General features: G+C 39.9%; 2 protein-coding genes across 7 annotated transcripts in view; both read right to left on the bottom strand.

Moving 5' to 3' along the window:
• The window catches only part of myot (myotilin), a 37,757-nt gene extending 34,591 nt beyond the window's left edge, over positions 1-3,166 (bottom strand). For 2 of the 4 annotated variants that reach the window (XM_049585830.1, XM_049585832.1), the window contains exon 1: positions 2,999-3,166. The gene's annotated coding sequence lies outside the window, so the exon portion shown is untranslated. The remainder of the gene's footprint in view (positions 1-2,998) is intronic. The other 2 variants (XM_049585829.1, XM_049585831.1) reach the window with 1 other exon arrangement.
• A 5,623-nt stretch (positions 3,167-8,789) lies between these two features.
• The window catches only part of si:zfos-2326c3.2 (misshapen-like kinase 1), an 84,619-nt gene continuing 65,776 nt past the window's right edge, over positions 8,790-27,632 (bottom strand). For all 3 annotated transcript variants that reach the window (XM_049585196.1, XM_049585195.1, XM_049585197.1), the window contains 8 exons: positions 26,383-26,538; positions 25,935-26,078; positions 24,206-24,340; positions 23,958-24,058; positions 21,849-21,998; positions 16,420-16,579; positions 15,600-15,739; positions 8,790-13,534 (listed from right to left, as the gene is read on the bottom strand). In XM_049585196.1, the coding sequence (XP_049441153.1) occupies positions 13,451-13,534; positions 15,600-15,739; positions 16,420-16,579; positions 21,849-21,998; positions 23,958-24,058; positions 24,206-24,340; positions 25,935-26,078; positions 26,383-26,538 (1,070 nt within the window). In that variant the 3' untranslated portion in view covers positions 8,790-13,450. The remainder of the gene's footprint in view (positions 13,535-15,599; positions 15,740-16,419; positions 16,580-21,848; positions 21,999-23,957; positions 24,059-24,205; positions 24,341-25,934; positions 26,079-26,382; positions 26,539-27,632) is intronic.

Genomic DNA, 27,632 nt, shown 5'->3' with positions numbered 1-27,632 from the left:
AGGTAGCCTACAGTTAGCACAATTTCCAAGTGAATAGATCTTGTTGATCTAAACTGGTTGTTGATTCTCGGACTAATGGTTGTTCTCTCCAAAACATGTCAGCATCATTTCATTGTATAAGTTATCACATGCACAATAGTCTGTTCAATTGTCAAAATTAGTCAAGAACATAATACCATGAATACCATATATGAATCTCTTTGAACATTTGATAAATTGATTAACTGACAGTCAGGTGAAACTAGAACTTGACTAACGAAGGAGAGGCCACGGTGGATGTCCCAGGCCAGAGTGGGGGCAATATAACTATGTGTGCTGCCATTTCTGAGAATGGTGTGGCCACTAACATCCCCAGTCTTGGTCCATACAATACACATAAGCTCCTCATCTTCTTGGACCGCCTTTATTCTGATTTGATCCCTGAAAATGAGAGAGGTCTCGTAGGGCCTCACCTACCAAACTGTCATTGTGTGGGACAGTGTGAATTTCCACCGTGGCCCGCTCATCAGGGACTGGTTCACTGCTCATCCAAAGATACTCATGGTGTTCCTACCACCTTACTCTCCTTTCCTCAATCCTATTGAGGAGTTTTTCTCCGCTTGGAGGTGGAGAGTGTATGAGCATCAGGCTCAAAATCAGAGGTCCCTGCTCCATGCAATGGATGCTGCGTGTGAAGATATTACAGGAGATCAGTGTAGGGGATGGTTGCGACATGCACGCTGTTTCTTCCCTCATTGCATCGCAAGGGAGAATATACGCTGTGATGTGGACAAGAATCTGTGGCCAGACAGACAGCAATGTGTGGATGGCTAGGAGGGTGAGGACGGTGGCCAGGAGAGGGAGGGTGAGGACAGTGGCCAGTGAAGAAGTGTTAGTTGTGAAACTCCAGCTTTATTTACAGCACTGTAGGCTACATATAATTTTCCTTGTTTTTTGTTTATGTGTTTATATTACAGTATATTATGATGTATACATTTTCTTTTTACTAAGTTTAAGTTACTTTATGTGTGTGAATACAAATGATTACAATTTCCTTGGCAGTATGAGTGCAATGTGTGATGTCAAACCTTTGAGGCTACTCTTACCGTAAAATCCTATTTTTATTTTTATTTTTTTTTTCAGTTTAATACACAATTGTATTCTGTTAGCTAGACAAAAAAGCTAGCACAGTAACCATTGTCAATGAAGGACTGGGCTAAGACTGAGAGGTGGACATGAGGGATATTTCAATGGTCCTCTGCCATAGTGACAAAACATCTAAACATTTTGACTTGCAGCGCTTACACAATGCCAAAGGGACGATGCATTTTGGGGGCACTGAGTATTTATATGAGAAAGGAATTTAGTTTTGACACATGAGTGAACTGTTTTGGGAGAGATATGAGCTTTTGCAGGTGAACCATGGTGTTGTGCTGAACCATCCGGGTTATTTTGGCAAAAGCACCAAGAGTGTTGAGAACGTCCGGTCTGTTTCAAGAAATGAGCCAAAGCAATTGAGAAAGGATCTTTGCATTTTGGTGGCACTGACTATTTATATGGGAAAGGAATTTAGTTTTGAAGCATGAGTGAACAGTTTTGGGAGAGATATGAGCTTTTGCAAGTGAGCTATGGTGTTGTGCTGAACTGTAAGACTGTTTTGCCAAATGATCTCACAGTTTTGAGAATGTAATTTCTTTTTCAAGAAATGAGCCAAACCAATGGAGAAAAACTGTAAAACAAACCTCACGAACTGCGTTTTTTCATCTGCGTAATATTGCGAAATTTAGGCCTATCCTGTCCCAAAAAGATGCAGAAAAATTGGTCCACACTTTTGTTACATCTACGCTGGGTTACTGTAACTCCCTATTATCAGGTAGCTCTAATAAGTCTTTGTAAACTCTCCAGCTAATCCAGAATGCAGTGGCACGTGTGCTGACAGGAACTAACCTGACAGGCCCCACATTGAGATTCAGATTGCTGTTATTATATAAGAATCTCACCTAGTGCAGCTTTAATTTATGTTTCTAAATGTGATTTCAAAGCTTCACTGGGATGTAAAGGTACTATTGATGTAGAAAAGGAACCCCTCTCTTCGCTGTAAGCCCATTTCAAATGTTCTCAGTTGTGTCATTCTGTAAAAGCTTTTAACCCTCCACCTCCATCTCCAGCTCTCCAATTCTCCTAACTCCTCAACTTGTCTGCTAGCAGGACCGATTTAGCCCGGACTGGGTCACCTGATCTCTTTGTCCACCAACCACGGCTCAGCGGCTCAACACTGCGTCATGCAGGCATGCCAGGCCTGCACTGTGAACCCCCCCACTCTGCCACCCACTCAGCTTTGGCTGGTATGTCTTGTGTTGCCTCACCCTGCAGACTATATAACTGACACACTTTTTTTTTTACTTCTACCCTTTAAACTCCCAAACGGATGTAACAGATTGACAGACAGAGACACATATAGACTGATACCTTTAGAGACAGACAGACAGATAGATAAACAGATAGATAGATAGATAGATAGATAAAAAAGATAGATGGGCATATGGACACATGACACAGCATATAAATTTAGCTCCAGACAGATCATCCCAGCTGTCCTCTTCTTTCTAACTGCAAACTCACTCACCACATTCAATCCAGTGCTGCCTGCGGTATCAATAACATGCAGTACCATGCGGGAACTTTGTGGCCCTTGACCAAGTGAATTACAACATTTGATCTACTGATTACTGGAGCAGTATCTATCACAACAGAGAGCTATGTTTGAACCATGACACAGATGATTCCTTTATTGAACAGAATTTGTAGTTTGGTCCACATATGTGCAACAAAAGTGAGATATCAGACAGATTCCGTCACCCTGTAGCGATGGGATCTCTTTGTGATCGTATCTTATAGTTATGTTGCAGTTCTACTGCTGATCCAGCCATGCGCATGCGAAACAGGCCCAACTGCACCTTCAGTACACTGATTTATCCCAACTGTAGCAAACTTAAACCGAATATATTCCCCTCCTTACCTGTCTGGCCTTTCCCCAGCAGGCTATAGAAAAACAACAACAAGTGTATTGATCCAACAGGAAGTGTGAATGATCCAAATGCTAAATGCTAAACTGCTATGTGACTGTGTGGCTGCCAGTCATTGCTTGGTCGCCGGACGCTCCCTACTCTGAGCGAGCTGACACACACATTTACACACAGACTGGTGTGTGTGTGTGTGTGTGTGTGTGTGTGTGTGTGTGTGTGTGTGTGTGTGTGTGTGTATGTGTGTGTGTGTGTGTATTGAGGGGGGTTGTGGTGGTGGAATGGGGTTAGGAGGGAATCTGAGGCTGGTGAGAGGTGGGGGGGTGAGGGGAGGGCAGGGCAGGAGGGGTTCAGTTGGTGAGGTACGAAAGGGGCAAATTTAGAGCGCAGTATAGTGTTGGTCAACAGTGACGAACTAATTGCAGAGAAGAGCTCCAAGTCACAGTCAACAGGAGTGAAGCTAGAGTCTGCTCAAATTGATCCTTCACCCATCTTTGTCTTAGCTAATGTTAACAGCTAACATAGATAGAACATAGAGAGGTCATCCGTTGCAATTAACCTGATTAGACGATTTTAAAAGATGAAATGTGGCTGATGTCTGACGGCTGGAGGCTTTATGACCTAACTTCATCCAAGAGAGACAGGAGCCAGGAAACCTGCGAGTGGTGCCAGTGAGTCTTGAGGGGATACATGAGATGAGTCCTCTGGAAATGAGAGAGAGAGAGAGAGAGAGAGAGAGGAAGAGACAGACAGACAGAGAGACTTTCTTTAACACAATCTTAAATGCAGAGAACCACACAAACAGAACAATGAAGGTGTAGTGGAAGGTGGTAGTGTTGATAGCAATTTTAGTTGGGGTTAGTCAACGTTTAATTTAGCACTATGTCTTTCTCATAACTGATGCATGTCTAACTTTGACCCAGACCTTAAAGAGGGCTTATTATGTCAGTTTTCAGGTTCATACTTTTTATATTACAACTGTACTTTTGGGTAAAAGTACTTTACTGGAAGATGTTTACATGACTTAATTTTCAAAAAAACCTTCATTTTCTTCATACTCTCTGTGCTGAATCACTTGTATTCACACCTGTATTCAAACCTGTATTCACACGTCTGAACCACTCCGTTGTAGTGTCTGTCTCTTTAAGCCCCCCTCACAAAAAAGCCCAGTCTGCTCTAACTGGATAGCTTTCCGAGTCTTCAGTATCTGGGTGTCTCTGCCATAGAGAACTGGATACAGGGTTACAGGCAGGTCCACATTCATTCCTATCAAAGTTGCTTAGTAGTGAATGAAGCCCAAAACCCTTAGTTTCTGCAGTATGAAACTCCAGAGATCTTCTGCATTGTTGGACCCATGGAGCAAACGACTTCCGGCGACCGAGCAGCTAACTTCCAGTTTAGCCAGTTAACTTGAATGGGGATGAAATGATTTAATCATGTGGCTCTTCTAGACATTCCAATATTATCGGACTGAATGGATCGAATCCTGATAGTGAAACGAGTCTTTTCGCGGGGACTGTGATGCTCCAAAGAAATGTACCCACTCATATTACAGTCATCTCTTTTACAATTTAAGTCCATGGGAAAAAGTCTTTCTGGGCCCCTGGACATCACGTGACGGACCTGAAAGTTGTAATTCCACATTTAGCCACTATGTAAAACTGGCTTCAAAGCCCAGCACTGTTCCCTAGGGCCTGGTCTTTGCATTGTCATTGCAGTCATGGGGATGGCTGTAACAGAGAACAGCGGCATTTTCTACTGTAAAAAAATCACCAATAAAAGCTTCTACACCAAAATTTCCACAACCAGACAGAAACATGATAAAAAATCAGCAGAAATAAAGCTACATGCTTCCCTGACATTAGCATGTAGCTTTATTTCAAGGTATGGTCTTGTTAATGTAAACCCTTGCAGTACTGCGCCTAGAGCAGATAACCATTTAAAGAAATCCATCACAATCTGATGTCAGCTTGTCGTGAAACTAAAAAACATAACCAAGTATTCAGAATGGTCTAAAACCTCTGATTTTGCTAAAAAACAAACAAAGAAAAAAACAGAATTTCCTCTACACATGTTTAAAAAATTTTTCACTTTTAATATGACATTACAATATATGAAAGAAAATAAGGAAAAGCATAATAAACCTCTTCACAGCCACTTGTGGTCAAAGGTGCAGCTGTTTGGCAAAAATGACATACAGGCTTTCTTCAAATGACATAGATTTATGGTGTATCTAACTAAATTCTCAATGAAATGCAATTGATATGGCTAAATGAATGATTCATTTTATGTTGATTTCCACTTGTAGAACTCACAGTAAATGTACATCCAATAGCATTTTCATATGATAGTCTTCAAGGATTCTCATGCTGCTCACTATTCAGCTACCAGTTTGAAGGTGTTGGGTCTGACCTCTCACTGGATGGCCTTATCTGACCACATAAATAACACTAGAATTACCGCCTTGTGGTTGTACGCCTCTGCAAACCCATCAAGTTGCAAAAACAGAGATGCTTTACACACACATCTTCCCCCCAGCAGCACGGAAGAGCTATACAATCAGCACAGTTTAAAGGTTGACACCCAAGATTAGTGTCATTTATGTAGTATCCGACCAAATGTCTCCCCTTCTGTTTCTGAGATATGATGCTATGGCCTGTTTGTACAGAACATTATGATGTCACAGTGATGTTAAACTTTGACCTTTTGGATATAAAAAGTCATCTCTTTATCATTTTAGATTTGTGTAAAATGTTGTCATAATTAGCATATGAATTCCTGAGTTACGGCCAAAAACATGTTTTGTGAGGTCACAGTGACCTTTGACCACCAAATTCTCATCAGTTCATCCTTCACTCAAAATGGATGTTTGTGCCAAATTTGAAGAAATTCCCTCAAGATGTTCTTTCTTTCTTTATTTTTTTTAATGTTTTTTTTTTTTTTTTTTAATTAGTGAAATTCAAATTACATGACAAACAGTGGGAGTTGCCCAGGACTGAGACGGGAAATGGGATTACGGCAAGAACTGCAAAGGGTCAGCGGCCACCTAAGGGTCTGGGTGGGGCCCAAAAGCAGGACTGCCCTAAATAGATAAAAAAAAAAAAAAATATATATATATATATATATATATATATATATAAACACAAATAAATACTATACTGAAAAGAACAAAAGTAACAGTGAAAAGAAAGAGAGGAGCAGACCCCTGTCAGTCTGCCGCGCCTGCCTCTGGCTGGGCCCTCCGGGCGTGCTGCTGGGTTCGGTGGTAGGGGCCCCTGCCCTCCTGGCCTCATCCCCCACAGGGTTGCATTGTTATGTTATAAGTGTATATGTTATTGTATTGTGCTCTTATATTATATCATATTATATCATACTATATTACTTTATTATACCAAGATATATCATACTGAATTGTACTCTGTTAACATTATGATCAATTATATAAGGTTATTCACATCATGTTATGTTTTATTATTTATTCATTTATTTATTTTTCTCTCTCTCCATCATACGCACCAAAACTCAAGATGTTCTTTAGATGTCCCGTTCATGAGAATGCGGTGGATGCAAGGTCATGGTGACCTTGACCTTTGACCAACATTCAGTTCAGCCTTCTCTTTGTACTGTTGGACTGATAACACAGTCAGCTTTGAACAAAGATTTAACTAGAAAAGACACAGGCATCAGTAGATCATGTCATCATAAGGAAATCAAAATAACAAATGTTTCTGTTGATGGTGTTGTACCAACAAAGACAATCTTTTGTCACAATGACAGATGCAGTTTGTTCAGCACACAAAACTGTGTGTCAGTGTTTCAGAAGTTAACTGGCTTGAAGGATTCTGATGAGTCAGTGTAATAGTAAAGCTGTGGGTAGATTAAAAAAAATCATGTCAGTGCAACTTTAAAAGCAAATAACAACAACAACAACAACAATACACCACTTAACATATTTATTGTTGTCTCACTGTCTCATTTGCCTCTTTACATGGAAACACATGTTCATCTCAAAGCAGGAGGGGTACAGTATACGATGCATCAAACATAGGTCCAGTGCAAAAAATAAAACAAAGTATCAACTCTATAATGGTAAAGAAATTAAATGGTTGAGGGGAATATATATTCTTAAATATGTATCTATAAAATATTTGGTATCTTTAGAATTTACAAATTATAAGAACACAACCATCCTGTGTGTCAAATGACAAAATATCCATATTGCAAACAGTTTTTCTTTCTAGAGTTCTGTAATTTTATCAAGTTAGTCCACAATATACTGACACTATTTATTAACTGTTGGCTAAATCTAAATATTTGGGAAATATTACTCATCAACAGACAATGTCAGTCTAACATATATCACTGTGAGCCTTTATTGGTGCTTTACAATGAGTGCTATCAGGACGATTTATTTGGTCAATGGATGGAACAAATGTAGAAATCTACACTTAAAAAGGTTATAATCATTGTTTCTCTCCTTCACATCCTCCTCCTCCTCAAAATAATCTTCATCTATACATTTGCAGCTCTTCAGTTTGGCGCCCTCTGTTGAAATGCTAGCCCAATTATTGACCCCTTTAGCGTGTTCGATAAGTTATTTTGCTCTTTGTTTTCCACTGTTTTCTTAAATTGAGTTTTTGATATCGCTGATTACTGTAGCCTGTAGCAAAAAAACCCCAAACTTAAAGCAACATCCATTTTCCTTCTATTTAACTGACACCTGACTGAAGCCACCAACTACCTCCTCTAACACTTTCCTTCCTTGCCTTGCAGACTGAATTCCTGCTTACTGAACACCTGTTCCTATCTACATCACACCCTCCCACACAACACACACACACACACACACACACACTTTCTTTAGAACTGCACAGCTCATCCACAGACTTCTGCTCATGCACAGGCTGGAAAATAACAGTTGTAGCGCAAAACGACCTTTGGAAGAAGAAATAACACATTCTTCCTCTAATTAATCAGCAATAAAGTGCACCCTTGATCTCTTCAATATATTCAGATGTTTTTCACATATCACTGTATTACTGAGACTGCAGTCAGTTCACTGACTTTGTAAGTCTCTTCTACTTGTGCTAACGTTACGCTATGTTGGTCTTGTAGCCACAGGTCAGCAAAAATTACAGTCTTGCTTCAACAGATCAGAGCAAAGCTTTGTATTAGCATTTTTCTGCATCGTGCTTCACCCCACATCAACCATCAGCAAAAACCAGGGTAAGACAAATTCTGTGTCTGTGATACTCTTCCAGTTGGAAAAATATTCAAAAGTATTTGATACAATATAAATGGAAATAATTAGATAAGCAGCAGCTTATTAAACTTTTCCTGAACTGGATTAAAAGTCCTCCAACCAGGCTGGGGGTGGACAGAGAGAGAGAGCCGACCCGAGAGAAAGAGAGACAATGGAAAGCTAAAGAGAGATTAAGACATCAAGATAAAGAGCTGGATAACAGAGTGAAAAATATGAGAGAGGTCAAGACAGATGTAGATGGGTATGGGAGAGACGCAGAGGGAATGAAAGGCAGCGATGAGGAAAGACGTGCTGACAAAGTGAGAGGAAAAGAGTTGGTGGGAGAGTTGGAGATGTGAGTCACCGTGGGCCTGAAACAGAATCTATCATCTCAACCAGTGGAAGGTGTAGGCGGAAGTGCACTGATCTCTCTCTCTCATTAGCGCAGTGAGACTCAAATGTTCAGCACAGAAAGAGAGGAGAAGACAGAGAAGTTTGTTTCTAATCACTCACACATATGTCCTGATTGTGTCTCTGATACAAACTGCAGCTTTAGGTGACAAATGCATTAACCCACATACTGTATGTAACACATCATTAGGTGTAACACTGGCTCTGGGCAGCTTGTACCAGATGTTGTTTCCTACAGCAGGGTGAAGAACGATGCAGACAACACAATGCCAAATAGAAAATAGGCACATCTAGAGGAATGGCTTTTAAGTGGACGTATATGCAGAAAATAAACTTTCCTTAGAAACTGAACACCATAACTTTTATACTGAGCTAAAACTTGAAAGTGTAAGGATGGTAACCTGTTTTTCAAAAATGTATATACTTCCATGTATCCCTTGACATAATCGATTTATTTGCCAAATCATAACTCATCTAATAAATTCTGTCACTGTAATATGATTGCATAACAATGATAAATCAGTGGTACTCAAACATTTACATTATTGCTTTCAAATATGCGGACATGAAATCAGACTGTCACGACATTCTGACTTTTACGTTAAATCAAAGGGTGTTTAATGAAAGGACTCATTTGACAGAGCGTGTTGGGTAGTGTAGCATACAGCCTAGCTACTGTACAATGTTACTGTACATTGTCTGTGTAAATGTAAGGTGTGACTGAACACATGATGGAACCACTATGGTAGTTTGGACTACTTAGGTCCGGTCTCCTGTCCTGTCTGGACTCTAATGGCCAGGATCTTGCTCAGGAGCCTGGCCAAACCTGCCAGTGGTGTGCTGGCCACAAATTTAACAACTGACTAGACCTGACCAAAAACTAGCACAGTGACTTGCTCTAAATATGACATGCCATTAACATATACAGGACAGCTGAATGCATTTATGTCAAGATTTCAGAATAAAAGTTGCAACACTAAATGTCTAATGCGGCATTTAGCCCACTTAAAACATATTTTTAGCACTAGAAATGTTTGGCCGAAAAATATTTTGATCACATTTTACTTGATGCGAGCTGCACATAGGAATAGATGTATTTCCAAAGTCTGAAATATGTTTTGAATGAATGTCTATGAAAATGCTTTTACCAATTTTTAATATTTTAATTTACAGTGTATGAAATGTAGTTAATATTTTTTAGGAAACTGTAAACAGATTTGCAACTGAGTACAGAGAAAAAAAGACATTTTGCTGCTGCTAGCCAAACCTCTCAACTATCTTAGCAACAAATGTTGGCCAGTAACTCTATTGCAAGTTAGCTTGGCTTGGCTTTAGTCATTGTTAGCTTGAAATTCTGCATCCGTTAGCTTGTTATGCTCAGTTTACACTCCTGTATTTCCATGCACTGTATCCATGCTAAGTAGTTATCTTGTCTGCAGTCTCAGTTGTTTACCACTGAAACAAACACTGTATGAAATTTGGTGACAATAGGACAGTCATTATCAGCAAGTGACACATTTTGTTGCTGCTAGCCAAACCCCTCTACTTTCTTAGCCATATGTTAGCTACAAACTCTATTACAAGTTAGCTTGCTTAGCTCTGAGATTTTTAGCCCCTGTTAGCTAACGTTAGCTATCTGGTGTTAGCTAGCTGTCAGTTTACCATTGAAACAAACACTGTACGTAATTTGGTGACAACTTAGCAATAAGACAGTCATTATCAATAAGTTCATTTTCCAGTTTAAAATATTCTCACAGAACCAGCTGCAATATTTATATCAAGTCATAATAAAAACTAAAACTCAAAGAATCACTAAATATATAATATTTGGCACAGATTTTGATAGCCTCAACATTTAAGAGTGGATATAATATAGAGGAAAATGTAACACAAAACATTACCACGTTAGCCGTTTGAGCAAAATCTGACGAACGAGGAGAAAACGGTAACGTTTTAATTCAAATGTATCAGAAATGGACAAATTGAAATTCACATTTGAAGGTAAAAACCAATTATTTCTTCACCTTTAGCAAACCTAGCACTGTCTAAAACATACATGTAAGCTATTAAATATATGAACACTAGCAATATTAGATTGCCTGTATTTTGTTGCAATTTAGAGAGACACATTATTCCTGGGAGATTTTTCAGGTGTGTCTGATGTCTTGGTCTAGTTTGCATCTTTTGTACAGTTTATAATAATATTTGCTGAACTCTCTAAGTTTTTAAAATAAAAATGATCTTTCCAAATGAAATAGTCAGTTGTGATTATTTATCTTACACAGTCTGATTCAAGGACACCAATAAATCAAAGCCTTCATCTTTGGTTTCTTGCTTTGACGCTCATTGTGTAAATGACAAAAATACCAAGGAAAACATAACAAATACTATACAACAGGCCCAGCTCATTGCATCTCATCACATCCAAGCTTGACAAAAAAATCTCAAGGTGACCCATCAAACACAGGTGTGCGTCCCATGTTGGGTAGTGTAAGAAAGACTGAACCAAAGCCAATGGCTTTCAGTTATATCTTCAATACTGACTACAGAATGGCTTTAAGTGATCTTCAAATACCTGCTTTGAAACAAAAACAGTCATTTCAAAGGAGGATATAACAGAAACATGTACAAGGTGGCCATTGTGCAAAGAGCTTGACTTCTACATGTTAGCAGAAAATCAACCACAAAACAGAATTCATATGATCCACTATTTGATCTTGAACACTGACCAGGTTGGTCAACCTGAACAGGAGCCTTCAAATTCACTGTCAGTAGCTCCTGTTCATGTTCACAAACACTGAACTTTCAAGGATCGTGGGAATAGTATGTATGAATTCTGCTCTGGGATGGAATTTCACATTCATTAGCCTGTAATCCTGTACACATACATAAAGATGGGTTGTCAATTATAAAATATTTAGAAAACAGTGCATCTTACAAGAATATATACATCCTAAGCTGTACAAAACAGATGCAGAAAATAATTCTAAGCCTGTTACTGTGGCGTTGTTTTATATCTCTACTTGTGTAAAAGTACAAGGCTCTAGAGATCCTACGTATGGAATAAGAAGAATCAAATGTTGTGGAGGGAATGCCCAAACTGGGACCTAAGAGGACTGGTGAGGTACTGCATCAAGACTGTGATAGAAAATAAAATAAAATAAAAAAAAGTCTCAACATATTTTAATGCAAAGTGTGCATTGCAGCAAGTATCCCAAGAGATAAATGTTGCCTTATTGGCAACTGATTCCGGCTAGACAGAGAGCAAAGTGGACTTCAAGCTGATAATAAGAGATGACCTAATGAATAATCTTAAGTTAGCCAACTACGTCTTCACGACAGTAATTCAATTCAAGCATTTTGCCTTATTATAAAGTTCACATAGACAGTATATTTACAGCTATGGATGCAGTTTAACATAACTAATTGAATCTATGTGTTGGGTGTTAAACTGACTTACTGTCACCTCAGACGACAAAAAGAGGAAACTCCTCTGTCAATGATATAACATTTGATGCATAAATATAATACTGTCTAATGATACAATATGGAAATCAACAGAATAAGGATTCAGTACAGTAACTGACTAATTTGTTTGGGTCCTTGGTATATGCTTATAGCAGTGAAGAAGAAAACATGGGGTCTTTTAAATAACACTGGTGAGGTATTCGGGACACGGATGGATCCGGGATCTGGATACTGAATTCAAAAGATCATTAGGGAAAAAATTGGCACGCAATAGTGACAAAATGTGGAATGACATACAGTAGTTGTCCTACTTAGTCCACAGTTTGGCCCCAATCCAGTCTCTGAAATGCCCAGATGATGTCCATGGAGTGAAGGAAGGACTTCTGTCCTTCTAGTTTTACTCCCTTTAACATGTACTTCCATGAAGACAAACCAGACAGCAGCTGAACACCAGAGAAGGAAACATTACTCTCCTGGTCTGTACCAGGAGAATTATTATCCAGGTATGAACACTTCATCAGATGAAAGGGAAACAGTTGATCCAGTATTACACCACAGTCAAGCAATGCTAAAGTAAATGGGAGTAAATAACTGATATACAAATAATTAGCTGAGTAACTGATAGGACGGAGTCCATTCGAGGAGATTAAAGAAGGGTTAATTGATCCAGGAGAGAAGTGAGTGGAATGTGGAACAAAACTGAACGGACTGCTGTGGTCTCCAGTGCTGACAGGTAAGATGATGGATGGGATCTTGAAGCCAGATGCTCACTGATGGTGTGTATTTTAGATGTAACCACACAATCAACTGAATCGAGCCATCGGTTTTGCTTCCCGGTAGATTAAAACATCACACAAAGGAGTCTTGATTTCTGCCACACTGGTGCTGTGATGGTTTGGAGCCTAAATCCCACTGGGAAAGACTCCAGGTAACAACGAAGTTCAGTCATAACAACATGCTCTGTGTGCAGATGCTGACACTGCTAGACAGGTGAGGTGACAGTGAACTAAAGCTCCTTTTTGCTGAATGTCAGGTCCAGGTATTTGTGTTGCTGCAGCTGATTCAGGCGTCAGTATTAAAGGAACAAGTGATGGCATCAAGCAGTTTTTGCTGCAGTTGGAGTTTCGATGAACTCGGCTGTGGATCCATGCGCATTTACATGGAAACTAGACAAGACAGAGTGATAGATGCAGGAATATTCTCTTTATCTTTGTATGGTGTCCACTGTTCATGGAGATGAACATCAGTCAGCACAAATATTAAAAGGCATCACCAGAATAATGATAGCACACACCACCAGTTGATCCCAGAGTAACAGGTCCAGTTGTTACCAGCTGAACAGTGAGTTCTGTCCAAGAGTCATGAAGTAAATTTGACTGCTGCCTCCTGACTGCACTGAGGCAAAGAAGACCTGCAACAAAAGACAGACACAGGGACAAGGATTATGCTACAATATTTTCATGAATACAGAGCTTACTGTGTTGCAGATTTAATACTAATACTAGATACTAAAAGTCAATCTAAATTCTCCACTTGCAGTAGTGTGACGTACATTCGTTTCCTGTCAACGCAACAGTAGCGTTACCTTCGTCTCTGACCTTAGTGATCACAGTGCTGTACAAAGTGTTTTGATCATTTTGATAATACCCTCAGTGTCTTGGATAACCTCGAATTAAAACTAGTTACTCAGTGTAGCACTGATGTTAGCATGATTATCAGAGCTTAGCTGACATGAACTGGCTGTTTATTACACTTGATGCTTGGACGAGCTGCCAAGAACATTAAAGTGACTGATGTACACTGTCTTGCAAAAGCGAGCAGTAAAGCTCCATAGAGCTGATCGCTTTTCTTCATTTCAGTGGCCAGCTAGGCTAGCTGACTGGCTAACCTTGCAATCAAAATGATCAAAAACAATCTGTACAAAAATGAAATGGTAAATACTATTGGTAAATGGTAAATGGACCTGCACTTGTATAGCGCCTCTCTAGTCATCAGACCACCCAAAGCTCTTTTTACACTACGAGTCACATTCACCCATTGACACACTGGTAGCCGAAGCTACCATACAAGGTGCCACCTGCTAATCAGTTTTTAACACACTCACACACCGATGGAACAGCCATCAGGAGCAATTTGGGGTTCAGTATCTTGCTCAAGGATACTTCGACATGCAGTCTGGAGGAGCTGGGGATCGAAGCACTGATTTTCCAATTAGCGAATGACCCACTCTACCTCCTGAGCCACAGCCACCCAAGTTTGGATCAGGGGCTGACTTTCAATAGATCACAGCGAGGGAGCTGCTCTGCTACGTACAATACCCTAACCCAGAATCAGGTCGTCTGCAAGTGACTTAGTGGTAGGTTCTCCACAAACATGTGGTGCGAGATAGGGGAGGGGTGACCATCATCCGGCAACATCCCAGCCCTATCACCAATGGCTCTGCTAACAAAATGTACAAGGCGAACTGTAAAAAAAAGTTAAGTAACTAAGTAACTTAAGGATGAAAAGCATGTGATCACTGAAGTTATGGGTGAAGGTGTCATTAGAGTTGTTATGAAGTAAACAGACGTGCAGTTTGCAAAATGGTCACACTTTATTGTCACAGACTTGTAGGGGTTTTTTGACTGATTTGCATTTCCTTTTTCAGTTTAAACATGCCAAGCAGCGCTGCATCTAAAATGGAATATCTCTGAAGCAGGATCAAAATCACAAACGGACTGCCTCCAAGCAGGCAGCGGTAACTTAACGCCAACTGCAACAACCCCTGATGACCCCTGTTCTCCCCTTGAAGAAAGCATTCGTGTTGCAAGACTAAACTCACGTCTGTCTGTGCAGGAGACCAGAGAGAAAGATGGTTTTTACAAGTCTCTGTGTTCAGCTCTCAGTAGTTCTGTAGCTTCTACCTGAATATCTGTGATTTGGAATGACCTCTCTCCAGTGACCTGTTTGTACTTTAGATATCTGCTTTATTTCACTGTTTCTTGTCTGCTCTTAGCTGCACAGGAGCCTAGTTAAGTTACTGCGGATGAAAAAAAAAATCCTGGTTTTGCTGCTTCACAACAAGAGCTTTTGCTTTAAATAAATGAAAGTTTATCGCCAAAATAGTGGAACTTTGTTAGCAGCTTTTCTTCAGTAAAAACAAGTCTATTAACACCACAGGGAGGAAAAGTAAAAGCAGCGTGATGTTAGATGAAGAGCTGCACTTCTGCTAACAGCTCACCTCCAACAGGTAAACTTCTTTTACCTGCTGTGCTGTGTGATGGGAAAACACTGACAACAAAATAACTGGGGACTTTAGCAGTGGAATCAGCCTGCTGCTTTTAAACATCAGCACTCAAGACAAGCCAAAGACACACCTTCAAGCAGGTAGACCTGTTGTAATGGAGACACAAATCCCTGCCGCACTGGGATAACGTCTCAAACCAAGTCAAGCCAAGCCAGCACATGAGTGTGGAAAAACTGTATTGAACTTATACCTTGTCATTCCTTTCACACAGGAACTTGAGTTTCTGGGCCTTTTTGTGCATGAAAACTCCCTCCAGATTCCCTGTGTTGGCCGACCTCAGCTCTATGGCCTTTTCTCCCCAACCCATCACCTGGTTAGACTGAAGGTAGGCTGCAGAGAGTGAGAGAGCACAGAGGACAAAGATATGAGGGGACAGAAATAAAATTTAAGACAGCTATATACTGTAGTTAACAGGAGCATTGTACATGTATATGAGTAAAAATATCCCCCACAGTCCCTAAGCTAGAAGAATGGCTACTGGACACAGTGTGAATCTGCACACACACACACACACACACACACACACACACACACACACACACACACACAATCACTACCATCTTATTTTTAGCCCACCCTGTCCCTAATCTGTCTTCAGAATCTGGTTCAGGGTAAGTTGCTCAGGACAGCTGCTGATCTAGAATCAGTAAGTCAGACAGAAGTAACTTAAAGGTATACTCTGCAGGGTTGTTGGTTACTGTTTGTAAACAAGCTCTCCAGGAAAGGGGGAAGTAAAAGCCAACCCCAGATTCGCTATTGTTTGGCGTTTTGCCTCATTATATTTTGCATTTTTGTGTCACTGTCTTGTACCTGGTTGCTTCCTTTTTTTATAAAGCCCTGACCTTACCTGAGCACTATGGGGTACATCGTCACACACTTTACTGGGTCATAAAAGATGATTAAGAGGGATGACTTCACAATGAGTCCATACATTTAAAAAAACTACTAATCCTGCTTAGTATATCTTTAAGAGTATGTTCTTATTGTTGCAATGATTGTGTTTAACTTACCAACCGACGCAGGCATCTCCCCCCACTGCAGCACTGTATCCTTGGTGATGCGGCCGTAGGTGTCAATATAGACGCCCTCGTCTTCATAGCAAACCAGAACCTCTGTTCCAGCACTGTTTGGCAAAATGATAATGGCGTGGGGTCGAATGGAGCCCTGGATCTATGAAACAAACACACACAATACATACTATTTTGAACAGATTCACACACAAAAAAAGATTCATGATGCTGCAAACCCAAACAGTCGAGTGTGTTTCAATGTTTGGACACCTCCCACATAAACCTTAAAGGCACATTTCTGCTAAAAATAACATAAACTCTGGGATGTAACAGCATCCTGCCAACTGTTGACAGTACTGTCCCTTTAAGCTATTCAGATGTCCTGACAAGGATCCAAAGTGCTAGGTTTAATTATTAGGTCACAGTAATTACAACCTACCAAAGCTATGACAGTGAGGGACAGGATTATACAAGACTACAGAGAATGATCAAAAATGAAAATAGTGTTAAGAAAAGACAAAAACAGTTCGGAGAAGATCACACAGGATTTTCCTGAAATGCAGTATGATGCCATTTTCTGAGTAGACAGAGAGTAATATGTGGATATTCTTTCAAAGATGAGGTTTTATAATAAAGTTGAAAATCCTGACTGAAATACAGAGACCATTTCAATATAATTTTCATCACTGTGAAAAAGGTGACTAAAAACTCTGTAGTGGAAGTAGCAGTGAGCTAGTTAGTCGCATTATCTGTCTGTCTTTTACTGAGCGAATACAAGATAAAGTGTTCCATATTTTTGTGCACATCATACACTAATGTATACACTGAGTTTTCATATGCTTGGAATGGCATAAGAAATAATACAACCAAGAGTTTTAAGAGCAAGTCTTAGAGAAGTCTTAAATTTGCGGAAGAGAATGACATCTACAATAACAGGTCTGTCTCTCAGCGTCAGTAAATTATATACTTGTCTTTCCCTGTCTGACTGTATTCTAAACCTGCATTAAAAAATTGCCAGTTATATAATAAACTCAGCAGCATACTCTGAATTAAGAGTTCAGTCATCTAGGCTGATAACGTGTTACTGATTTACTGTACTTCTTTCGTATCATACAAAATGAATGCCCAAAGTTACATTTTACTACTGCTTTATATTACTGAGGTCTGCTGTGAAATTATGCTTCACTCAGTAGAACTATGATTTATTTAATGAGCAGCTTAAAAAAAATGTGTAAACTGCATCATTAAGGCAGACAAGCAGAGCATTAGCAGGGACACATTACGTAATTCACTTTACATGGAGCTAAAATTAACACAAAATTACGTTAAATGTTCATTAAATATGTTAGTGTCTGTCGTAATCATAAGATATCATAAATCATGTTTTGGAAGGAGTAGATGTTTACTGTGGGCTAGCTCAGGCTCTATTAAATTTAACCATATGTTAATGTAGCAAGGCAGGCTAATCGCTAATGTGCTTGACTAAAAAGGAAAACATGCAGGGTTTGAAGGTTTGTGTTCCTTTAGAAATCTGCGGTAAAACAAATACAAAATACAACCATTTAAATTTGTATGCTCCTCCCCTGAGCCAAACTAAAACACGAGTCCCTCCCCAGTGGTTAAAAAATTATTTGACATGCTTCCCCCTTTTTGGACCACTGCCTAACTTCAGAAACATGTGTCCACCCAGTTCAGAAACATTTCTCCATTCGGTTAAAAACAAAAATTCTCTTTCCACATCAGATCTTTAACCACTCAGGAAAAAATTATCTAACAACAGCCCACCTCTAACCTAACAAAAGATCCCTGCAGTAACAAAGCTCCTCCAGGAAAAAAAAATAAAGTTAAAGTTTTGTTACTAACAAAAAGTGGGTAAATACAGTTTATGTGTTTGATACATTACCAGAGTGTGAGCCACCACAATCCTGAGCATCAGAACAGGCATCCACAGACGCAACGCAATCTTAATCCTCTGCCTTGGAATCAGCATCGTTACATAGTTTGTAGGCAACAGTGGAAGATTTGTGTGTGTGTGTCTCTTTAAGTGGGTGAGTGGTGCATTGTGTGTGTAAATGAGTGTTTGTAGCTTCAGCTTGCGATTGTGAATAGGTGATTTGCTTTTAGCAGTGATCAGTGTGTAGTGTTGTGAAAGAAGACGTTTTACAGTTGATACAGGTGGGTGTGTGCAGTAAGATGCGCACATACAGTATGAAGAGAAGGTGTGTGTGTGTGTCTCAGAGTACAGATATACAGCTTCGGAGAAAGCCCGGGAGTGTGAAGTGTCCTCAAGAGTACTCACAGAAAGTGAACAGTGAGGATGTCTGAATGTAAGTGAGTGGGTTTAAAAGCGCTCTGCAGCTGAGCGAGTGTGTGTGTGCATGAAAGAGTGTCAGAAAAAAGAAGAAAGGAAAAAAAGCGAGAAGAAGCAAGGTGGGAGAGCTGAAATCATATCGCAGCAGCAGCAGAAGCAGAAGCAGTATAAGGCACCGGTGTAGTAGGGAGCTGTGTGCACACTGGCTTAATATACCAGAGGAGCGGTGAGGGAAAAAAAAACTCGCAACAGGAGCAAGAACAGGTCAGGACATACACAGTTAATGATCGCAGGAGAAGGAGGACAGGAAGGATGTATTTTTAGAGCTTATTTCTCCTCTCTTCATATGTCCGCTTCTACCTCTCCCTGCTCCAACTCCCCGTGCCTATGGAAAGTAGCACACATGGGTGGCTGGGGCAGTGTGTGTGTGTGTGTGTGCATGTATATATGAATGTGCAAGAGAAAGGTGTTGTCAACATGAATGAAAGACAGAGAGGACAACAAAACTCTGGTCAAGTAGCTTTCAATTTTTTGTTAAGTATTTCACAAAGTGACACTATCCGGTATCAACTATCAACTATCCTTTCTTGAGCCATGGCAAAGATCCACAGTAGGACACTGGCTTCATTATCACAAAATGATTGAAAGATGAGGGAAATAATTACATAAATCATTCAACCAGAGAAAAAGCAGAGGAACCTTGTTCCCTGCTCCAGCCACCTACTCAACACCATATGTATGCACAGCACTATATACAGTATATATAGTGCAGAGGCAGTATATATACTGTATATAGTGCTGTGCATACATACAGTATATATAGTGCAGAGGCAGTATATATACTGTATATAGTGCTGTGCATACATACAGTATATATAGTGCAGAGGCAGTATATGAACCATCTAAATGAATAATTAACGACCTCGGAAATGCTGCTAACACTTTATACTGTAAGAGGAAATAGGCATAAGAAAAGGGTTTCATAATTCAAGTTTAAATACTTTGTCATACCCTGAACCTTAAACCTCTAGTTCTTCTTAAAAACATATTTAATCAGATGTGTCAGAATGTGAATGTGAATATGACTCACCAGAGGCTACAGCAACATTTACATGCCCACATAGAGAAGAGGAGAGGAAAAAAAATATGACCTGCTCTGTCTCTAATTACACCAGCAGTGGGCGATTTGTTCACATTTAAAGACACAAATTCATTTGCACAAATCTCTTAGGAGATGGAAAACGCTTTGCAGGCTTCCATAAATCATTCTAACAAGAGGAAGTTTGAAAGACAAACTGGCTGAACTGACGTTTGTCGTTACAACGTATTCTGGCAAATTAAGCCAGAGAAAAACCTTCATCAGCAACCTGTGCCAACGGCATCACAGTGTTAAACTTGACATGTGTTAGTAATGAGAGACGTGACAACGTGATTAACATAATATATGCTTGTTTATAAACGGACAAACAGAACCACTAGTGGCTGACAGGTCATGTGCAATGAAATGTTAAGCCGAGGAATGGCGTACATTGTGTTTGTTTATTGGAAAGTTCATGTGTTTTTTTGGGTGACAAGATGAAATAAAAAAAAAAAGACAAGAAATATAATCACTATGTGTAAATTGTCCTGCAGATATGGCGCCACTTCACTTCTCTGTCTTTTTTTGTGTTTATTGGCAGTTGGTGAACCAGCTTAGAGATGCATTACCGCCACCAAGTGGACTGGAGTCGCTACACTCTCATTCATGGGCCCTCTCAGTCTCATTATGTTCCGCTCGGGAACAGAAGCTGAGCAAAGTCCAACACTTGGTAAAATCTGGTTTTTAGTCATTCATTTTTTAAATTATTTTTTGGGCATTTTTGCTTTAATGATAGTACAGCTGAAGACTGAGAGGGGGGGGGTGACACGCAGCAAAGTGCTGTAGGTCAGAATTTTAACCCAGTCCACTGCGAAGGACTCAGCCTACATACGTGGCACACACTCCACCAGTTAAGCGAGAGGTCCTCGCCACAACCCTTTCTGGTGTTTGGCATGTTTTCAAACCATTTTGAAAAGTTTTACATGACCCCGGCCGACCCTATCTCTGGATTACAGTAAGTGGTCCAAAATCACGTCAAATGCAAGCACCTAAATATATGACTAAAATCTGATGAACTCAACTTCATATGGTCTCCAACCATCAAGGATACCTAATGAAGATTTGAATGTGTGCAAAAGCATCTTTTGACCCAGGCTTCACTTTATCAATCTCTACAATTTCAACAGAAAGTTCAAACACCATACTAGGGGTAAAAAAGACAATGTCTGAATGGAAATGTGAACATGAGTCACAACATTCTGCCGTCAGCTCTACCTGCCCACGGACAGAGCAGAGAGAGAGCGAGAGTGATGATTGTTTGGCAAATGAAGCCAAAGAGAAGATAAAAATGAGGAGAGAATGAGCAAATGAACAATGCCACATTGGATGACAGAGTGGGAGGGAAAGAAGAGAAGAAAGAAAGAGGAAGAGAAAAGTATTTGACAGCTATAGACTGAGTAGGAGGAGAGTGGAGGGAAGAGAAAAGAGGAAAACAGGAGGAATAAAGAAGAGCAATGACTGACATCTGCAGACTGTGAGTGGGAGGAAGAGGTGGAAGAAGAGGAGGAGGAGAAGTGCATCCTGAGAGACTGAGAGAAGTGAGGTGATGTGGCTGAATAGAGAAATAACAGCTGGTGATGGAGAGACAAAGTCCGGTAAAATAGAGAGCTGGAGCTACAGTGAGAATAATACAGATCTAGTGCTTTCACTAAAAAGATCTATATGGGCTTTGCTATAAAATATGTTCACTCTCTTGATCTTTATATCAAGGAGTTGCAAATTTATATTATAATACTGGACAACTGATTATAAGTTTTGTTGTCTGATTTGTTTATAACATCCCTTTTAAGATGAGAAATATATTACCAGACTAGCTCTGTTGGTGAAGTGTCACCAAGATATTATAAGTCTTGCCTTTTGAAACATTAAATTCCAAGACTAAGCTACTTACCTTGACCTTTTTAGAAGACACTAAAAAACCTATTTTTCAGAGAGACAAGCAAATGTATGCAGCATAAAGAATATTAAGAAGACTCTTACATGTGTAGGCAGGTAGAGGTCGTAAGGTGTTCCAGAGTCAACATCAATGGCATGGAAACCAGACAAAGAGCCGTAGATGACCTTTAACCTCTGACCTTCCTCCACTGTCAGGTCAACAGACAGTGGTTTTTGAGGCAGAGACCTGAACGACTGGGTAGACGTGAACAAAAAGACAAACACACACACAAACACACACGTACATCATCAAAACAACTAAGAAGGACTGAACATTAATGTCATAATCTAACTGGAACTGCTCCATCAATGATTAATCAGCAAATGACTTTGACAATTCAAGGAGCAGTTGCATAAAAATGGCCATCCTAAGATAGTCATGCTATTATTTCCACATGGTAGTATATTTTTAGCCTTTTCTGAAGAGAGAGGGTTAAACTACGTCGAAGGAAAAGTAGCTCAGGCCACAAAGGACGCACAGAATTGGGACACAGCTCTGCTCCAAATCTGTGTATGACTCTCATAGCCTGGATGTGTCATGTCTGTGCATGTGTCTGGCTGTGGAAGTGACCCTATTAGATTTTTTTTGTCAACGTCTATCAATGTTTTGTCCTAGATGTGCAGAGATGTAGTGAGGACAGAAAAAGACAATGGAGGACAGTTTTGTTAACCTGTCTAACTACTTTAGAGATCCCAATCAAGGATGAAACTGAAGGAGTTAGGATACTACTGAAGCTGAGCAGGTTGAATTTGACGTGTAACTCTACATGCTTGGTTAGGATTTATCCTCCAGAGACTCTAAGTCTGTATCAAATTTCACAGTAATCCATCAAGTACTTCACATGTTTCACTGGTGATGACTTTGCCATCCCCTCAGTCCTGCAGCAAATGGCTATAAGAGGATCATTGTATAGTTCACATTGTAGTTTTCACATTATGTTGCTCACAATGGGCCTCATTCACTAATATCTGCGCAGAAATGTTCTTACTCTCTGCAAAAAATAAGTACTTGCGCAAAATCACCGTCGGATTCATGACACGTGCGTACCGGCCAATTTTGTTCTCACCACCGTGAGTATGTAAGTAAATCAGAACCATTCTAAATTGACAGGTGCGTGTCCACGATCTGCAATCAGCATACTACCATGCCCCCATTTCTCCATGTAAGAAAACTGCTTGCCTAGAGTTGATTCATGAATGAAGGAAGCGGTTACGTGAGGAGAGAAGTAGTAAATTTCACAGTTTGTTAGAAGCGATGGCGCCAGGTCTTACAGGAATGCCATGGGTCATTGTAAGATTGTGGAGGACACAGCATGCCAGCATGATCTTGCACACCTTCTCAGGGGTATGAAGTGGGCATGTATGTTATTATAGCGCACCTCTTGAGGGGTTTCTGGGTTTGCGTGTCATCAGCCATGTTTTAAGGCCATATGCCCGGTCACCCAAACAATATAACATTTTAACATTAACGGAATAGAGACTTACTGAAAATACTAACTTAAAACAATTGAAATAAAAGACTAGAACAAAAGATGCTCACCAACAAGCCATCCACTTCTCACAGCCCCTGCCTCCAAACGCATTCCCACTGTACTGTTTTGCAAAATAAATGAGTCGTGGGTGCCTCCTGGCCAGCGGGCCACAGCGTTAAGGATATGGCAGTCGGCATTACAGATCATCTGCACGCTGATGGAGTGATAGTTTTTCTGTTCATGTTATTGTTAATATTTTAATTGTCACAATGATGAGGGTGAACGTGTGTCAGTTTCATGGTAATTTAATCCATTTGGCCAATATATTAGTAAATTAATTATTTTAAAAAATGTTAATTAAATCTCTTTTTCATGAATGTGGTTTTATAGACTCTGCATGTACTTAAAGGTATGTTTGCATTTTCTAAGTCAGTTCGGCCTTCCTCACTTGTGCATACGCATGGTCTGAGGCAGTTCTAAATTTGTTCACAGAGTAAGAACAAATTCGGATAAGAAAATATTGATGAATCCCGGATTTGTGCGTCAAACGATCGTACGCACAGTTCAAACACAGATTTGTGGGTACGCACTGTTTGTGAATGAGGCCCAATGTCTTTCCTAACTCTTTGCTTTCACACTGACACAAATGATACATTTTCCATTGTATTTAAATACTACCAACCTTGAAAGCCATGAATTTGTGGTACGGTTTGGGAGCCCAGGCGTAAACCTCCACAGCATTCTTCAAAGCAATCACTAAGAACTTTATCTTCTCATAACGCACTGAAGAACAAGATGGACAGAAAAACATTAACAAGCTGATACCTGATTACTTGGACACTGTACATGCTGCTATCAAAGACCTCTAGTTTGTAGCTTGAAAATTGTAAAATTGTACCATTCAATGTCCCCTTCACAGTGTGTACTCACCCACTTTATAGTGTACACAACCCTCCAGGTCACCTACTGAGGTCCAACCCTGTCTTTTCTCCACCTCTGGGTCGTTGTGCAAGATTTTATTCCTTAACCACGACAGGTAGTACAGACGGAGCTTGTTCTTTTTACCTACAGACACACAGAGAGACAGATGAAGACAGTGGTGAAGGTGAATTCTGTTTAGATGTAACTGCAATGAAGTAGTACAGGAATGAGTTCTAAAACCCGGAAATTAGTTAGCATTTTAGCACTCCTGGTTCCCTCGTCTCAAAGTCAATGGGTTTTTTGAATGGGTTTTTGGTTAGATGCCTGAAATAAGGTCTAGGGTTAACACAAACTGAAAAGACTTTCACATTTTGTGTTACGACATAAAATATGTCAGTAAATGGCCCACTTGTGAACCCTTAAGATTTTGGTGTCATAAAAAGGTGGTTGTTAGTAAGTGGCTAAATGAGACTACAGAACGTCATCACGATGAGCACAGCTTTACAGCCTCATTGAGGTGGCAACATTACCTCATGTGACTGTGGTGTAGTTTGTTTACAGCCCAACAAACCAGCATCCTTGCTGTACTACATGTGACTTTACTCGGTCATATAGTGCAGCGACTGGGTAAATATGAACAAAACATGAACAGAGAGCAATGTCCTTCTTCTGTAAAGATTTGTGTTACACTGTCACAGTACTGAGGTCACGATTCGGTGCATGCAGCTGCACAAAGACCATGCAGTATGTTGGCCGATGCACGGAATGTGGAACTAAAGATGACAAGCGTGATTTCGGCCCAGGAACCTTTAGTTATACACCCTTAGCAACAGGTTCTGAGGGTTGCACAACAAGCTGACTGGTGTGTGAGTCAGTCACACTATGGGAAAATCAAACGGTAGAGCCCAGATGTGCTGATTACAACAAGGAAGAAAAGCACCACCAATTTTATATTTTCAGTTTCAAATCATAACAGAAGCATTTCAGTTTTATAGCCTGTTTTGATCGTGGCTGCCAACTGTTACCTAAATCCCCAGCAGGAGGATCTTGTCTGTCTTTGACACTTGCACTACTATCTGTTCAAAGTAAATGAAAAGTAATGTATCCTGATGCATCTGGATTTTTTTCTTTTTTGTTACAGTTGTGCAATGCCCTAGAATATTTGGACTGATGAAACACTTAGCTCAGGGGCTCCTTAACAAGCACTGATGGTGAAAGAAAGGTAATTTCTTCCTCAGTGTCTTGCCTAAATCCACCCTTTGGGGCTGTGACTTGACAATATGTATTTATGTTGCTGATGTTGAATAGACTTTGTCAACCTCCTACATTAAGAATCTAAAATGATGCCATACTCCTGCAAACATGAGCATCAGCATGACTCAACAAAAGAGAAGGCAAGCCTGGAGGAAATCAACACTCTGCAATCTGTATCAACTGTGCAGAAGAAAGTAAAGCACATCACAGTCATCAAGTTTTTGGCTTAAACAAACAAAAATCCTCACAATATTGTTAGATATTTTAAGATATGAACAGGGCTGGAGGCCAAATGACACACTGTCTGCGTCACTGTATGGGGCCAGTCAAATATAGTAACTGTGTGAATAAAGCTATTCGAGAGTACTGGTGTTTCTAGAGCTGCTGGATGATATGGATATCCTTTGTATAGGTTGCTGTATATGAAGGCTGAGTACTGTTTGCATGCGGGTGCTTTGTATACTTGAACCTGAAGCACATGTACCTGATATAGTGATCAGGACATTGAGTCCTTCCAACACATCCATCTGCTGAAACCTTCGTCTGCTGATGAGGGAGTAGACTTTGCCCTGACCACTTCGATCCAGCAGCCACAGACCGTTCTCTGTCCCCACCAACAGATTCACACCTGCAGAACACATCAGGCACAAAAATTACAGCCCACAGCCAACATGCTATGTCATGCATCCATCTGCTGTAGCTGTGAAACATCAGTACATCTGTGAAATGGTGTAAAGTCCAAAATAAACAACATATGGAGTCTGTACACTATCAACAAAAGAGTCAATAAAGTTTGCTTGAGCAGTAAAACAAAGTAACAGCCTCACTTTTGTAACCTTTTTAACACATTTACAACGTACATACAGAGGGAACAAAACAAAACTCTGCTTATAGACTCAGATATAAAGAACAGGCAGTATAAAACTACAGACCCCAGAGTCCAGCACAGAGGACCTCAGTGTTGAATTTCTTCTTGTACTTGCGGATCTCTGGAGTGTCGCTCTGCGGTCGAATGTTGGTTGGGTTCACGTTCACCACAGAGCCCTTTCTGTGGTTCTCTCTCTTGATTTGCTCTCCCTTACTGCCCACTACATGAGGACAAAAACAATGCATGGTGTCATCGAAAGAGTATAGTGTCTGACAGGGCCAACAGTAAAACTGTGTGCTCTCATTACTGTCTCTCATGTAAACCACTTCATATAAAAACCTACAATATACAAAATAAAGTTAAAAAAAAGTACAATAACTCAATCTTAAGTAATAACATTGGACAGACTAAGAGACATTTAAAAAACAGAGTAGCAGAACATAAATATGCTGAAAGAACCAATGGTGTAAATTTCTCTATGACACGCCACTTCCATAATTGTCATGATGTCAACAGGCTGTTTTTATTGCTGTTGGTGTTTCTGAGGTCATTTCATTACTTAAGGTTAGAACTGATACTGTAAATATTAACTTTTTTCTCCACATACCCTACTTGTGGTACATTTACTGTATGATACCATGATGTAATTTAGCCTTCTGTCCACCAGTTGTCTGTATAAGGAATCACCACTTTCCACACTGGTGGACTTTATTCCAGTTATGCCCTGAGGAAGGCCAACACTGTGTTTCATCAGTAGTTCCGTGGAGGGAAAGCGGGCGGGGTATATGGAATGTCTTGTTCACTTTAAGCTTTCAGGCAAACTATCATGGATTGACCAGGATTATTGCTTTACTGCTTCTTTACAAATCATCAGATATACCTGCAGACTCCTTTCAGTGAGGTGAAGGCGTCTTCTGCAGATAGTTATAATACATCAGCAGGCACTTGGTAATTAGCTGCATCAGTTACTGATTTAGACATGTCTGTTCGTGATATGTGTCATGATTATCATAATTATTATTGCTACAGGTTTATGATATCTTGCAAAACAGCAATTTTTCCATGCTTTTACAGATAGTAATGATGGGTATAAAGATATCACACCAGCTGAGCAGTACAGCAATTGCAGTAATTATTAACTGCAATAAGTTAAAGGACTTTTTTCAGTAAAATATCAGACTGTTGATGAGATTTTCTTAAGAAACTCTCTGCTAATAGATGAGTGATACACATGCAAATCTACCTACACAGACCTATAAGATGTATTAAAAAAACTGAAACTGAAAAACATATTGGAAAATGAATATTTATTTT

The sequence above is a fragment of the Epinephelus fuscoguttatus genome, linkage group LG9, assembly GCF_011397635.1.
Source record: "Epinephelus fuscoguttatus linkage group LG9, E.fuscoguttatus.final_Chr_v1".
Taxonomy (NCBI): domain Eukaryota; kingdom Metazoa; phylum Chordata; class Actinopteri; order Perciformes; family Serranidae; genus Epinephelus; species Epinephelus fuscoguttatus.
The sequence above is the reverse complement of the archived record's forward strand: the minus strand, read 5'-3'. Positions and strand labels throughout refer to the sequence as shown.